Below are 16,440 nucleotides of genomic sequence, written 5' to 3' on the forward strand. Positions count from 1 at the left end.
TTAATTGTTATAAGATATGTTAAATTGTTGTTAAAATTTGAATTCATTTTAGTTTATTAGTTCATTTTAGTTCTAGTTTAAATTTTATGATTATTGTATGATATTAAAGTAAACTTTTTGAAAAAAAAAATCAAAATATTTTAATACATTACAGCTGTTGGTGACATTTGTTTAGATGATAATTCATGATTCATAATAAAAATATTGTTGTAATTTGTTTGAAATTATAATGGGATTTCAAACATTACTTCAGTCAACAATTTTTAAACTATAATATTTGTTGTGTGAGTTAATTTATAAAAATCTGTCAGATGATGAAACTGATTTTTATAATTATATCAAATGAATATTGTAAAAAAGAACATATTTCTAAACAATAAAATACAAACAAATTTATTAAAGTTAGTACCAATAAATAAATTGTTGTTAATTAATCAACAAACAAATTAACATGACAAAAGTTTAAGTCAGTCATTTTACGTTTTATTATTGGGCTGTTTTGAAATATGCTGTTTTTATTTCTTATTTGACTAAGAATATGTTTAAACAGGAATATGTTTAAAACAAAATATTTTCAGAAATAAATATTTTATTGAATCTATGCAAGTTATGTTATAACAACCTATATATACTTTAATTTGTACAAAAATAAATGCATACAACAAATTGTAATATTACAATCGACAGCACTTAATCCTTTAAACATTGTAACTTGTAAACACTTACACAACTAATTGTCAACTATTAATTTTACAAAACATAACTTGTTAATAAAACATATTAGTCTCAACTCTTCCTAACGAATGAATAGTAATGAATAGTTAATATTTTGATTAATTTTAATAACAATTGCACATTACCCTTCGATGTACAATTATTAACATGCCTTTGGTTTAAGTGTTTTGTACAGGTACATAATACTGAATTTTTTCAGGCTCTCTTTCTCTCTGCTGTTTGTATACTAATTTTTCAATAAATCCATATTTCTGAAGCAAACATCATCAGAGCTGTTTGTTTACATTGTGTGGCCTGGAAATAAAGAATTAAACAAATGGAATGAATGCTTGTTCTTCAGCAATGCTTTAAAAAGTTCAAAAAACTAATTTGTTTATATTAAAAAAGTCGAAATTATTTATGTATTTTCCAGAAAAAAATGTGATATAAGTAAAATGAATTTACCTGTTTGTTGTAAATTTGTTAATCGGGCCAGGACTGACACTCGAAATCTTTGTCGGGAAATTTATGCAAGAAAGGGGTCTCGGTAGTTGTGACTGTTTTCGAACAACTCTGCCCCCTTCGGTTGTTTGATTCCAGTTTCCTTTCTGGATATTCTTGTTGAGGTCGACGACTTCAAGACTGTGCCTCTTGTCTACAGACTTTGTGTTGTTGTTAATGCTGTTCCTGTTTTCAATGTTCTTAGGCACTCGTAGCACAGGGATACTTCTCGATGGTTTTTTAATAGGTGTATGCTGGCCCATGTTGACAGTGGCAGTTTTTGGTTTCGGGATGATCTTGACCCCGGCATCGATTAGAAATTCCATGCTGTCGAGTGATACAGGTGCCTCTCTGAAATGCAAAACAAGCCAATGGTGCTAATATAAATCTCATCGCCCTAACCAGCTTCAATGCCCAGATTTGATGTGTTCTTACACAATTAACTATTCAGAAAGTTTAAGCCAATCAATTTTAAAATCTTCCATGCTGGAATTTTAAATAATCTTAGATATTGTCAGCAGTGATATTTTACTTTTACACTATTTAATCGTATTTTAAAGAAATCTAAATAAAAACTTTTAAATAAACTGAATATTTTTATAATTAGGCCAAATTTTAAAATATTATGCTTGATCATCTCTAATCATTCTGATCATTATATTCACACCACTTGCATATCTTAAGAATTTGATAAAATACGATATGAATTTTATTACACATGATTGGTTGGCTATGAAATCTGCAGTTAAATTAAGACAAAATTACAAATAAAACAAAACAGGTTTTTTTTGTTAATTTATTTTCTTTTGTTCTACCTTCGCCCAGTTGAACTATAACTAGTGACAGACGGAGATCTGCTAGAGGATGGAGACTGAGACTGGCTATTAGCAGCACCTTTTCTTGGTGAAGCTACAAAATATAAAACATTAATGTATTTAAAAAACCCTTGATATATGAAAATAAAAAGGTACAACTCACAATTTGGTTGGCCTTTTGAAGGTGTTCCTGCTGGTGCACGAGCTGCACCAGGAGCCGCAGTAGGTTGTGCTTGCCCTTGCCCTGATTTGGTTTCTACTGCTCGTGTAGCTTGTGCTGACAAAAACATGCAATAGTAAGCAGTGTAAATTTTAAGAATTGTACTTTAATGCTATTGTGCTTTAATACCTCCAAACTGTGGAGTTTTGTCATTGCGCAATTCATTCGACAGCAACTTTTTTTCTTCTTCAAATTTTTTCCCATCATTTGGGAATATCTAGATAATAAAGCATATAAAAATGTATTCAATTAACTAACTTTAGAACAAAAAAATAACTGGTTTGGGTATAAAACAAATTGTTTTCTTGACTTACTTTCATATCTACAGTATCCATTTGTATTTTAACTTTTCCAATCTGACCCTGAATCTCTTTATCCTTGTCTTCAGAAAGTTTTGAGAAAGCACTATCCACAAGCGTTGCCATCTTTTTTTCTGTAGGCTGCTTCACCATCTGCTTTAACCTCGGGAGCATCATGAGCATCGCCCAGCGTATATTGGGAACAGGATCATCTTGAAATAAAATTACGATAAGGAAAAAAACTATTTAAGGTAAAAACACTTGTAAAGTAAAAACTGACCGACTAATTGCAAAGTACGAAAAAAGAAATGCTCCTTAAAGTAAGCCATGGAGAAAAGGTCAAAAATAATGTAACATGATCTGATGTAGAACATTCTGTTGTAAAAACTGTTACTTTGACAAAATTCTGAAATGCAATCATTTCTAAAATAGTATAACAGACCATAAATATATTTTCTGTGATACCAACCGTTAAGAATTCGATTTCTGATTTCGGTTTTCTGTTGAGCCTTTGGAAAATATCGCAGATAAGTTAGAAGTAGTCTCATAACCGCGAGTCTAATAGGAACAACCCTCTGTAATAAGAATGTAATTTATTACGGAAAGTCAATAAAGAAAGAAAATTATAAATAAAACAATTTACAGTTCCGTGGAGTCTTTTGAACAATAATGTCACAAAGTTGTTGAACAGACTGTCTGGTGAGTTTATTTTGTGAAGCATTGTAATTTGATCCATGAATGAAGAGTACAGCCTCCAGTTGTGCCATGATGAAATAAGCCCTTCGCACTTTAACAGGGCTTTCGAGAGATCCATTATAGTTTCCTGAAGACATTACATAAATCATAATGAATGTTTTAAATAGAACATTTTGGAATGATGCAACATCAAAACACTATCAAAAATGGAAAAAAATAAAATAAAAAGATCATAGGTCTATTTCTCAACATATTCAGTGCTGGTATCCTGCATGAAGACCAAACTGGCATCCAATAATTGTAATGTGTTATTAAGTGCAAACCCAGGTAATAAATTGCTAGTTAAATTTTAATATATCATTAAATTATTTTCAGATGTTTCGTTCAATTTTCTTTCAAACCATCATAATTAAATATTTTTATTAAAAATCGTGAATTTCTGGTTTGTTTAATTTGGTTTACATTATAATAAGTACACTGTAATTAATGTAATGATAAAAATTCATACAGTTTGAAATGAACAACAAAACACGTGCGGATTTTTTTTAAGCATATGTATTTAAGGATTGTGGAAAATAGAACAAATAAAAATTTTAAACTTTAATCTTCAAAATTATTTGAATTTTTAATGTGTAGTATTTAGTGAGTATTAGTTAATGATTATTTAGAGATCGTGATATGCGATCTAATGTGATGTAGGTTTAGAAAAACATTTTCTTTATCATGCCATTTCAATCTTTATTATTAGATTATTTTCAGGGCCTCAGATTTACAAACATTGTTTAGATTATACAAATAAATGTAAGATGTGAAAATGAATTTATACAATGATGTACACCATATAGAAATTTTAGGTTTAATCGAAGTATTTCTACTCATCAAACACATACTTTGAACATTAATTGAAAGATATTAATTGATCAAGCGGACCACGAAACCTAGTGAATTTAATAAATAAAGATCGAAACATTGGCATGATGAAGAAAATGTTTTTCTAAACCTACATCACATCAGACCACATCTCACGATCTCCAAATAATCGTGAATTTTTAAATTTTCAAAAGTAAAATGACATCGATCTTTGATTTAACTTTTGGCATTTTATATAAAAATTCAGTTGACTCTTCTTAATTTAGAATTTGATAATTCGACTTTGATGATAATACAAACTCCTTAGCCGGTCTCTGAAAAAATTCTGTGTACTTTGGTACACTCGATAAACTGAAATATTTTTTGTATATTTATTTTTATATAAATCGAAACGAGCCATTTCCCATCTTTTTGCACTTCTTTGTTATATTCCTCTAAATGTTCATATGTTGTTTACTTCCTTACAGCCTATAGTTTCTTTGAATTTTCTATAGTTTGTTATGCTCTGTGGTCAGTGTTTTGTCAATGCGTTCTGAGCACTGGCTACTTTGGAAAATCATTTTCACAAAGAATGCCAGACTGCATTGAAACAAAAACCACTTCAACATTAATAATGCATAAAATAGTTTAATTTTACATTTGATCTATTTTCGCTTTTTCATTATTTTTACTATGTTTTATATATGTACAATTTAAATAATAATATGGAAAAATTTGTTTCTGCCACAAGGGGGGGGGGGTGCTCAAATTTTTAGTGTTAAGTTTACATCTTGAAATTTTTAATTAGCTAAAACCTTACATTTTNAACAACTGTTTAAACTGTCCGGCAACTTACAACTGTACGGCAATGAGTTGTGAGCCTCCAGGAAAATTTAATTCCTAACAGAAAGATGTACATTTGTTTCTGCCACAAGGGGGGGGGCTCAAATTTTTAGTGTTAAATTTACATCTTGAAATTTTTAATTAGCTAAAACCTTACATTTTTGCTAATTTTTAAAAATTTTCAATATTTTTGTTGTTGATTTTATTAAATATAGAAAACAATATGTACATTATGGCAAAATATGAATGATATATAAAATTCTCCAAATATTTACAAATATATAAAATAAAATACAATTTATTTGCAGAATAGAATGGTATGAGGCGGGGTGAGTTAGCGATTCACTTCTTGCAAAAGGTTTATTTGCTTCTAAATAACTTATAAGTAATTATTCAGAAATCGTGAGATGCGGCCGGGTGTGATGTAGGTTTCAGAAAAACATTTTCTTTATTGTGCCAACATTTTGATCTTTATTTAGATCATCTTCAGGGCCTGGGATTTACAAACATTGTTTNTGTTTTTCTGAAACCTAAATCACACCAGACCGCATCTCACGATTTCTGAATAATTATCGATTAACGGTCACTAATCACCACACATAACTTATAAGTTTCAAAAAGTATATGAAGCTCAGAAAAAAAAGTGAATACATAGAAATCCGGCCCCTCAGATTCAATAAAAATAAAAATAGTAGTTTTAGCTCGGAGCATCGGTGGCCACAACGGTTAAGGCATTAACAACTCATCACTGTAAGGTTAAGGTCCCGAGAATTCGGGACTACTGGATTCAAACTGAACATATTTAAAAAAAAAAGTTCATATAACCTAGTAATTGAAATACTGTCATAAAAAATTATAATTATAATAATTAAATAAAAATAGTGGTATCTAAAAGGTAATGTAAGCTTACGACTCAAAAGATTAAATTATGAAGAAAAACTAGTTCGAGAGTGGTAACATACCTTGTTTTATTAGAATAGCGATAAATTAACCTTTTAATTGGTCTAATAAACATTATTCTATTATTTCTTACATACACCAATGGTATTTAAGAAAAAAAAGAAAAATTAAGAACATTGATTACTTACTTTTGTAGTCGCCTCAGTTTTGTACACTCCAGTTTTAATAAAATTATCTATAATGATGTTGATGTTAGGTACAAAAGCTTCAAGGACTTCATCACCTTCATCATACATCAACTGTAGGAAATCATGCTTGAGTAAATAGTTGTATTTACCAAGATTTATACAAATCTATGCACAAAAAAAAGTAAATAAATAAACAAATAGTTTTTTTTTCAATATATGAATTAGAAGTCGTACATACTTCACCCATCCCCTGGGCGATCGTTTTCCTGACCATATAATAAGGATCAGTTGTCAGATCAGACAAGATTACATGAATCATTTCCACAAAGGTAGAACTGTTCTCATCATATGCAAATTTGCACATTGCTGGCAAGTTCATGGCACAGTTCTTCCTGCATATGACAAATTTCTCAGGTGTTAGGCTTGAGAGGTTGAGCTGAAATTATTATTTTCTTTTTTTAATATTAGTTTGGATAAGAATAAAGCGAACGACATTTTTCATACCTGCACAAGACCATCGAGTGGAGATCTTTCAACCTTCTTACTGTGAGACATGCCTATTGCTCCCAAAACTACGAAATATTTAACGAACAACTCCTTATCCTGACCTAAGGCCTCTGAAAACAATCTTGTGGTAATTAATTAATTAAATGAATTCTTATGTTTCCAACCAACATACTGTCAATTCCAAGACACATTTTTCCAAAATATTCTGAAATAGCAGGAATAAGATTATCGTCTATTTTAAAGCCATAATTTACCAGCTGCTTAATAAGAGGAACCATAGTAGATTTAACAACGTCTGAAAAAACACAATTATTCTATTGTATGAGTTTTACTTGCAAATTTTGTACATAATTATTGAAAATGATACATACCGATACCAACTACATTTAAGACTTCAGTGACAGTGATAAATGCCGATTCTCGCACCTTCAGAAGTTCATCCGCTGCGAGTTCAATTAGAGAACTAAGAACTGTTGTTTTGTTTGGTTCGTGTCTCAGTTGAGGGAGGACTTTCTGAAGCTGGCGACATATTGTAGCTCTGACATCACCATCAACGTCTTGACAAAGCGATATTATCGTCGGAAGTAGTTCTTTCTTCAAGCTGCAACACCACATTGTCATAGAAATTTTAATCCACACAAAATGCGAACACATACTTTGATACGTCGTATCTCAGTGCCATTTCTCCCAATAGATGGCAACTAGAAATGCGGACGTTTACAGATCGGCCCATCTGAGATCTGGACACTGCTACGGGGCCAATCTAAAATAAATTCAACTAAGAATTAATTCAGAAAATGCTTAGTTTAAAAAGCTTAGAAAGCATTAAACTTACCTGACGTCGAAGGACATCAAGTGGTAACAGTTTGATAGCTTCTAATAATGTTTCTGTCCATGCGTTTACGACAACTGTATCGAGGAAAATTTTTATATAAATAAGTAAAAAAATTATCAAAATAGTTACAAACAAAAAAGTACTAACTCAAATCTCTGTTGTCCATTGAACTTAGGATAGTTGGCAAAAATGTGTTTACAAAACTGTCCATCGGAATGAGACGGTCCTTCAGTATAGTAAGGACAGTTCGGCTTGCAACTACCTGGTACTCGGTACTTCCACCTACCAAAGACTGGAGAGAGAAAAAATTAACCAGAAGTTTATAAGATAAATGTATCATAAGACACAGTTAAACTCACCTGCTGCATTTTTGGCACTATTGATTGCATACATCCTACTTGATCTTCGACCAATAACTCAGGAATGGATTGTACAATGCTTAGTCTCTGAACTTCTTCCCCAACACTTTAACAAGAAAACGTTGCTCAGAAACTATCCACCAAGCTGTTAAAAGTCTATATTAAGAGTATTATTGTTAAATATGTGATTTTCATTACTGTGCTATATAACCTAGAATTTGAACAATTAAAACAAACTCTTGGGCAAGAAGTTTAGTCATTCAATTACAACATCATCAGTTCATTTGAGAATGAAATGTTGACTTTTGATAAGACAAACTCAACATATTGACAATGGTTATGATGACATTCTAGTGCTTGATTTCATGGCAAATTACATCATACGGTACATCTTGTGTTCATTTAGCACATAAATAAACTTTACATGCCAAGTCCCTCTGAGTATACTTCAAATAGCCCAACTTAACTACAAATGTGCATTGATAAAGCATATAATATAAACTTGGAATTAGCAAAAAATTTGCACACCAAAGGTTTGACCTAAGTTAATCATAGTTGTTATTTCAGGACTGCAGTGACTGAATGGTCAAGGTGTTTGATTCGTATTTGCCATGCTAATGGACCTGGGTTCGAATCCCGGCACAGCCCATAACTTTTTAATGGAGTATGAAAGAAGTATTGTAAAGTGATTTGACCCCATGTCCACGACACAATGGGTTGGACATTACGACAGGAATTACTTTACTCTTTTTATTATTTGTTGCTTTTTATATTAATTATGTATACAAATACTTAGTGGAAATTGTGTGTATGATGATATTTTAGACTGAAATTACTTGACATTTCAGTGCATGACATCATGGCAAATTCCACATGACACATCATCTTGACATGTTGACATACATGACTGGGCATTTTGTGTAATTGTATAATTTTTTCTTCTTCATTGTTAATCATTATAACTATAATTTTTAATGATCCTTTTGATTGAGCCAAGAGGTAAACAATAAAAATTAGGCAAGTTTTTGATAAAGGGAAACAATTTTTTGGAAAACATGGATTTTTACCAAAGGAAGATCCTAAAAATAGCATGTCCCAAATTTTCTTAGATGTCAATGTGAAAATGTAGATAAATTATAACAATATTAGAAAAAGCTTACATTTGTTGAGCATTTCAAATACAAATTACTTATGACACTTCAGTGCTTTACATCATTGCAAATTCCACCACATGACTCAGCATCCTGACACGTTGTTCGACTCCCATTACCATTAACTAGATTTGTAAATATTTCTTTAAACATACTTAAAATATTACAACTCCACTAATGACAAATAAAAACAATAATGCAAACTCAATATTAAGAACAAAAACTTTCAAACCTAACGAGTTATAAGTCTTTGTTTAATATAGATCTTACCATAGTAATTCTGTTTACAATTTTAAATTGGAGAAAAGTAATTGTAGTAAGGAATTCCATTCAGTTTGGAAAAAGCTGACACTTTTAAAGAGAACAATAAACTTATAATGCGGTTGAATTCGTAAGAAGGGGATGTGGGTCAGAAAAACAACTTTTCCCTTATTCCCCGTTTTCACCTTCCTCAACCCATGCCTGGGTTTACAAACATTGTGTTAAGTGATGACGAATATGTATAATGTATGTAAATTCGTGTACAATTTTTTTTTAATATTTAGAATAATGTAGGCATGCAATTTTTTTAAATTTATATCCTGTACATGAATTATACACATTATAAATTGTTAAATTGCATTGTTGTGTGTTGGACGGTTCTTAGGATGGGAAGTAGTGGAGAGGGCTGAACAGGAGGGTTAGGATGGGTTGAAAGATTAGAGTAAAACTTGAAGAAGCAGAAATGGAAATTCTCCGACGAAGGGAATATTAAGGTCATTGTGGATAGTAAGTGGATCTTAACCATCCCAACTAAATAAAAGAGAATTAATTCCAGCACAACTGTTTGAGCACTGAACATTATAAGTACATACATTTTTACCAAATAGCTGAAAAATCATACACAAGGCAACTGAACACTGCTTTAAATTATGAATTATAAAAAGAAAAATTAGACAAAATTATATTGGCATACAAACACAGTTTAGAAAAGCCATTAAATCTCGTTCTTTAGAGAGTACCCCGCTCCCTTGGCACTACAGTATATGCATGGCAGAACGTTTTGTGAAATGGCACACACTTGGGGTGCAGTCATTTCGAGATGATGGAGCTTCTGCCTACCTCGTTTGTACCAACTCCCAGAGCCTGTTACCGGCAATCCAGATTCTTGGTTGGTAACATATGCAGAGTTGGGCATCTCAGAAAACTGATAGTATGTATCTGGGTACTTTAGGATGGATAGTAATGAATTTGTAGGCGAGGCAGAGAAAGCTTGGACATCTCGCTCTTCAGACAGAACTACCACAATCAAATTTATTTTTAAGCATGACAAAGCAAGGCCCCACACAGCTAGGACTTTGAACAGGCTTCAATTTAATGTTTTGAGTAGCTAGCATGTAGTCCCGACTAAAACCCTAGTTGGGGCGTCAGTGGCCGCAACAGTTAAAACATTGACACGGGGCTCATCACTGTAAGGTAAAAGTCCTGGGTTCGAATTTGAACCCAACATACATACAATTTTTATGGTTTCTATGACCTCTGCTGTTATGAACCCTCGTTAAATCAACCTTGAACAAATTAAATTACCTACAATTTAAAAACTTATCAAACACTTTTGGGACAAGTTGTCAACGAGAGGAAAAATCCGCCTGGTGATGTCAGAGAATCAAGAATGGCACAGTTGAAGGAGTATGAAAATATTCCACAGCACTACATTCAAACCCTCATAAAATTAATGCCACATTGATGCAACCGGTGATCAACGCAATTGGTGGAAATACTCCAAATGGAATTGAATATTTTCTCCATTGTTTATTTTCCACATCAAAATTTTTGGTAAAACTGTTTTACTCAGTTTAATTTTTTATTTAACTATATCTTATATTTTTCTTTAAAAATATCCAGTTCCCAAAAATAAAAATTATAACTATTGCAAGTATTTACTTAAAAAAAAAAAGTTGAGGAATTTGTAAATAATTAAAATTATGTGTGATTAATGCAAGGGCTGATGGTTGATGGTGAAGAAAAAAAACTGCTTTATATAGAGGTGTGACATGTAATAGTTGGATATTACACCAATATGAGCTGGCATGCCTCAAGGAAGCATTCTTGGTCCCACACTTTAACCATTTATACTGCTGACTTGTATATACATCCCGATACCATTGTTACCATGTATGCATATGATTTCCAACTCGAATCTATCCAAACAACCTCAACAATGCAAGAACCCTTTGAGCTTATACTGGGGGGGGGGGGCTTACTGGTAGGAACTATCTTTTTAAAAAGAAGAAATGTCATTTCTGCCCATGTCAATGTTCGTTTGTCATTTATCAGCTCATTGTGTACTTCAAAGTCATGAAACCCATTTTAAAGTTAGAATGACTTGTTTACTCGTATTTTACAATTTCTGGTGTTATGGCCAGCCAAATACCAGAAGAGGTACATATCTGGCATTGTGTGGCTTTTTGTGTTTCACTAGGGTAGTCAAACAACAGTTGCTACAAAAAACATTTGCAATTTTTATCCACGAGCATTAGACAATCGTAAATGCCAAAGGTGGTTTTCTAAGTTTAAATCCGGTATTTGGATCTTTTCGACTCATATTGATCAGGAAGACAACTACTTTAGACAATAACATGTTAAGGGCAGAAGTGGAAGTAAATCCATGTCAGACAATTGAGGAACTGTCAAACAATCTTAGCCAACCTTGGTCGACCATCCAAGAACATTTGCAGCGAGATTGGTAAAGTAAGCAGAAGAGAAGTTGTAAAGAAAACAAAGCTAATCAGTCTGTCATATGCAACTTATTCACAAGTGCAGAAGTGTTTTTTGATCGCTTGATCACTGGAGATGAAAAATGGGTTACCTATGATAATCCAAAACGCATAAGGCAGTGGCTCTTTATGAATGAATTGCCACACAGTATAGCTAGGTATTGCCTCACCCTCCATACTCGCACGATACTGCGCCATCTGATTTCTATTTATTACAATTTTCTAAGTGGCAAGAAATTTGAAAATTTGGATGATGTCCAAAATGCCATTTCTTGATATTTTGCTCAAAAACTAATTGATTTTTATCGATCCGGTATTGAAAATGATTGGTTAAAACAAAGGTGATCATTGATTAAAAATAAAAAATTGTTAAAAATTTATCTGCTTGAATTTAATGTAAAAGGAAAAACAAAATTACATTGCGGTCCCCGCCCCCATAAAATAAATTGGAGGGCAAATCCGGAATGAGAACAAAGAGGAAGACATAATAACACTTCCTGCCTACACTGTGCATTAATGACACAGAGCTACAGATTTCTCAAATTAGACACTTACAACTATATGAAGATAGAAGACGAGAATGAGACAACTAGTAACCATCACTTAATTTTAATTACATTAATTAATGCTTAATGTAATTATATTTTTTATGAAAGAACTCCAGGCAGTTAGTTCTTATCTTATATAAATGACAGCATTCCACCATAGGGCACTTCAAGGGGACCAAATGTTTTTGATCATTTCTGAATTTCTAGCAATCAGGCTAATAGTAATGAGGCATAGTTAATGTTAAAAAGAAAAAATATCATTGTTATATCAGACTTTCAGTGGGACCCTAAAAATAGCATGCTTGCTTTTCTGGACATGTTATTTTCAAAAAGTTTTACAAAACATGAGAAATTATGTTCAAAACATTATTAAAATCTAGACTCTTTCATGTATAAGTAATATTATTGTGTCCTACATACCAATGATAAGGAGAGGCTCAAGACCATTTTTTACGGTCATTATCAACAGTCAATTTTTCAGTACTATCCGGCATAATTATCAGACCATCTGATTTCAATTTATTCTTATTGTGACAACATTTTCTAAGTGGCAAAAAATTTGAAAATTTGGATGACGCCCAAAATGCCATCTCTAGATATTTTGCTCAAAAACCGATTGATTTTAATCGATCCGACATTGAAAATTTGCACACTACATGACAAAAGTTGGTTAAAATGAGATCATTTATTAAAAATAAAAACTTGTTAAAAATTTATCTGTTTGAATTTAATTAAAAAGTAAAAAACCCATTACATTCTTTATGGAATGAGAACAAAGAGGAAAACATAACACTTCTTTCATACACTGTGCATTAATGAGTAACAGATTTCTCAAGGCAGATACTTAGAACAATACCTAAACAGAAGACGGAGAATGAGACAACTAATAAATACCAGACTTAATTTAAATTTAATCTTAATGTAATTAATGCTAAATGTAATTAAACAAATATTTTTTATGAAAGAATTCCAGACAGCCAGTTCTTATTCTTGTAAATGACAGCGTTCCACCAAACGGCATTTCATCGTCATGCTGATCTAGCATACAGACCAAACGTTTTTGATCATTTTTGTACTTTTAGCAATCAGGTTATTAGTGATGAGGCATAGTTAATGTTAAAAAGAAAAAATATCACTGTTTTATGAGGCTTTCTGTGAGTCCCTAAAAATAGCATGCTTGCTTTCCTGGTCATGTTATTTTCATAAAGTTTTACAAAAGGTGAGAAATTATGTTCAAGACATTTTTAAAATCTGGAGTTTTTCAGGTATAAATAATATTATTGTCCTACATACCGTTGATAAAGGAGAGGCTCAAGACCATTTTAACAATAGTTATCGACAGTTGACTTTTTATAACTATCCGGCATAATTATCAGAAAGAAACTGGCCTAAAGCCCCAAAAATCGGCAAACTCTCGTTAAAAAGAAAAAAAGGAAAATTGTTTATCTTGCAGGATTTAAGATTAGGACATTTTTCCTCTTAACATGAAGGTTACTAAATAACGGTAGGATGGTGAATCACAGCCCATGACCCGACCTCACACCACCAACTCCAAAATCTGGTGGACTGATGATGGAATGGAAAAACCATCTTTGCCAATTTTTACAAAACAAAGAAAAAAAAACTCTGATTAAATCCTTTAATCATATCCGTTTAAATTCAAACCTACTATGTATCATTTTATTATTTATTTACTTTATTTTATTGAGTATCAACTATGGCTTTAAGCTGCCTTACATGTACATATTTTAGCAATAAATTTAGTTTTATAACGTAAAATAATAATTTATTTACTTATACTTGCAACAGAGTGAATCTACATGAGAAGTAGTCAAAAATAGCACATAACAAAAAGAAAACAATTGAGTAATTAAATAATAATAACAAAAGCAATGGCTTAAGAACACTGACATGTATATATTTTAATTTCATTTTAACTGAATGCAAGGTATCATGAAATACTTGCAATTATAACATATTTCATAGGAATAATGATTCAGCAATATCATTTACACGATCCCTCTTATGATAACTTTTTCGTCTCAACCAAGACTTTAGATAAAAAATATAATTAATTGAACCTATTATATATTATTTACAGATCATGATCTACAGCCACTAAACACCACACATTATTATATATTATTAGCTTATGTTGGTTTAAGATCATAACAGTTTCTAATGTAGGAATGATAAGCAATTTGAAGACAAAATGAGCAGATTGAGAGTCTTAAGATAAGTAAAAAAAAGTAGCACTACAGTAATAGAATAAAGGAATTAATAAGGCTTTAACAAGGAGAACTCAAAGTTTTCTGTGGAGTGAAAAATCTAAAACTTTGAAGAGAATGGAGGCTTGAGCAGTTCTTTTTAATAGTAAAATTCATATGTTATGCCATTGGAGTTAGAAATAACATTGGGATTTTTAACTTTAGGACAAAAATTAATAGGGAAGCTGTTGATATGAGGAGGAGATATGTAATGGGTTGTTTTAGAAATTAATAAGGAATGCTGTTATCACTTGACCGTTTGAGAGAATAAACATCACGGTTGAGCAGAGAGATAGTTTCGGGAATGCTGCTTGTAGGACATTGGATGTAAAGCTGAGTGTCTTCAGCATAGATGAAATTTATAGAAATTAAGAACAAATGGAAGATCATTTAGTTACCCGGAAAAGCGTAAAGGTCCAAAAATTGAGCCTTGGGGTACACCAGATGATACTGAGAGAAAGTAGGAAATATATAGCACACTTTCCAAGTACGGCTATAGTTTAAAAGGAGAATACCGAGAATCCTCCACAATAGAGCACAATTGGTCACAGTGAAGGAAAGAATTATCATAATTATATTTCAATGCCCCCCCACCACCATTACAATTACTAATTAAGTTGCAGAGGATCAAAGGCTCTAGACTATAGTTATGCCAAGTTTTCAACGTATATTATGTCATCATCATGATGGCATGAAAGCTGGTGTTATAGTCTAGTATATCAGTTGACCTCTTTCTAATCATCTTCAATTTAATTAGAGTTTATTGCTTTTTTTATGCCCCAGATAGTGGATCTTAATAGATTTTAAAACTATTTTCATAATAAATAAAGGAACTTGTCTATTTGGCTTTAAAAATCGTACACACGTAAAGTTCAGAACTTGCATAAAATTCAAATTTTACACTAGAAATTTAGTAGCATTTTAAGAAATAAGCTTTATTTATAAAAACAACTATATATATCCAGCAAGTTTGCAAATATCTATTTAATTGCCAGTCTTCAATTGCGCCACACTGTTACCTGGGGGACAAATAAAAATTATTAAGACATGACCAATTTTAAACTACCAACAACGCTATTTTTGAAAAGTGTGATGAAAAGATGAAATAAAAAATGCTACAAAAATCTATGTAAAATTTGAAATTTCAGCACTTACATGCAAACTGCTCAAAAGTTCTTATTTATAACTAATTTTTCCTGTTACTAAAATTCCAGGATTTTTTCATAACACTTTTCATAATCAGAATTGTTTATAAAATTAAGAAATCTATAATAGACATATAATACAATCGACTCAGGTTTTAGTGTCATCAACTGTTTCATTATTTTTAAACAAAATAAGGAAGAAAAAATTAATTATTACTCACTATACTATTAATTTTGATAATTATTTTTCTGCCAAGGCAGAATATTTGTTGGATTGAATTAGACAGTTGTTGATTCTAATAAAAATTGAAAAGAAAAAAAAAATATATACCAAAAATTGTACCGAATTAGTTTGGAGTCAATTTCCAAATTGGTTAAAAAAGTTTGATTAAGGTTATTCATTTTATTTCATTTGCCATAATATTGAAGATTGTATAATTTTTACTTACGCAAAAATGTGTAAGGCCCTATCAATAACCTTTCCTTCTAAGACAGAATCTACAGAGTGCTTCTTCAATTGCTCCGAGCTCTAGAAAGCAAATATGAATACAAATAAATAAATTTCTCTTTACCCAATATATAAATTGGCTTTATTTATTTTTTAGTGTGTGACAAAGTTTTTACTATCAGAAGCACCAAAAATTAAGGGAGTGATCTTACACGATTATTGTATCAACATACCTTTAGCTCCCGATTGGATGACACCTTGTCCATGTTAAAATTACCCTCCATCGTAGTTTTGGGCTTGCTATTATTGAATATAATTGAAAGATAACACCCAAATAAATACAAGACAAAGTCAAAACATATGATTTATTTTTCATATTAGTAGCCTGGGAGAAACAAA

At 31.4% G+C, this 16,440-nt stretch overlaps 1 protein-coding gene across 2 annotated transcripts; it reads right to left on the bottom strand.

The window, feature by feature from the left end:
* Positions 1 to 571: 571 nt before the first annotated feature.
* Positions 572 to 16,396, bottom strand: LOC106667089 (serine/threonine-protein phosphatase 4 regulatory subunit 4-like). 2 transcript variants are annotated; one of them, XM_014394786.2, is made up of 20 exons: positions 16,275 to 16,396; positions 16,043 to 16,122; positions 7,727 to 7,832; positions 7,515 to 7,659; positions 7,368 to 7,441; positions 7,189 to 7,295; positions 6,904 to 7,133; positions 6,705 to 6,827; positions 6,530 to 6,642; positions 6,264 to 6,461; positions 6,026 to 6,190; positions 3,193 to 3,372; positions 3,019 to 3,124; positions 2,830 to 2,955; positions 2,565 to 2,761; positions 2,380 to 2,467; positions 2,194 to 2,307; positions 2,031 to 2,124; positions 1,180 to 1,566; positions 572 to 1,029 (listed from the first exon to the last, which is right to left on the bottom strand). In XM_014394786.2, exons 1-20 carry the CDS (start codon positions 16,323 to 16,325, stop codon positions 1,002 to 1,004), a joined length of 2,712 nt encoding a protein of 903 aa, XP_014250272.1. In that variant the 5' UTR covers positions 16,326 to 16,396; the 3' UTR covers positions 572 to 1,001. The 2 variants fall into 2 exon arrangements, with proteins under 2 accessions (XP_014250272.1, XP_014250273.1); XM_014394787.2 differs by lacking the exons at positions 16,043 to 16,122; positions 16,275 to 16,396 and adding an exon at positions 13,475 to 13,678.
* Between the last annotated feature and the right edge of the window lie 44 nt (positions 16,397 to 16,440).

The sequence above is a fragment of the Cimex lectularius genome, unplaced genomic scaffold (assembly GCF_000648675.2).
Source record: "Cimex lectularius strain Harlan isolate CLEC.00 unplaced genomic scaffold, Clec_2.1 scaffold97, whole genome shotgun sequence".
Classification (NCBI taxonomy): Eukaryota; Metazoa; Arthropoda; class Insecta; order Hemiptera; family Cimicidae; genus Cimex; species Cimex lectularius.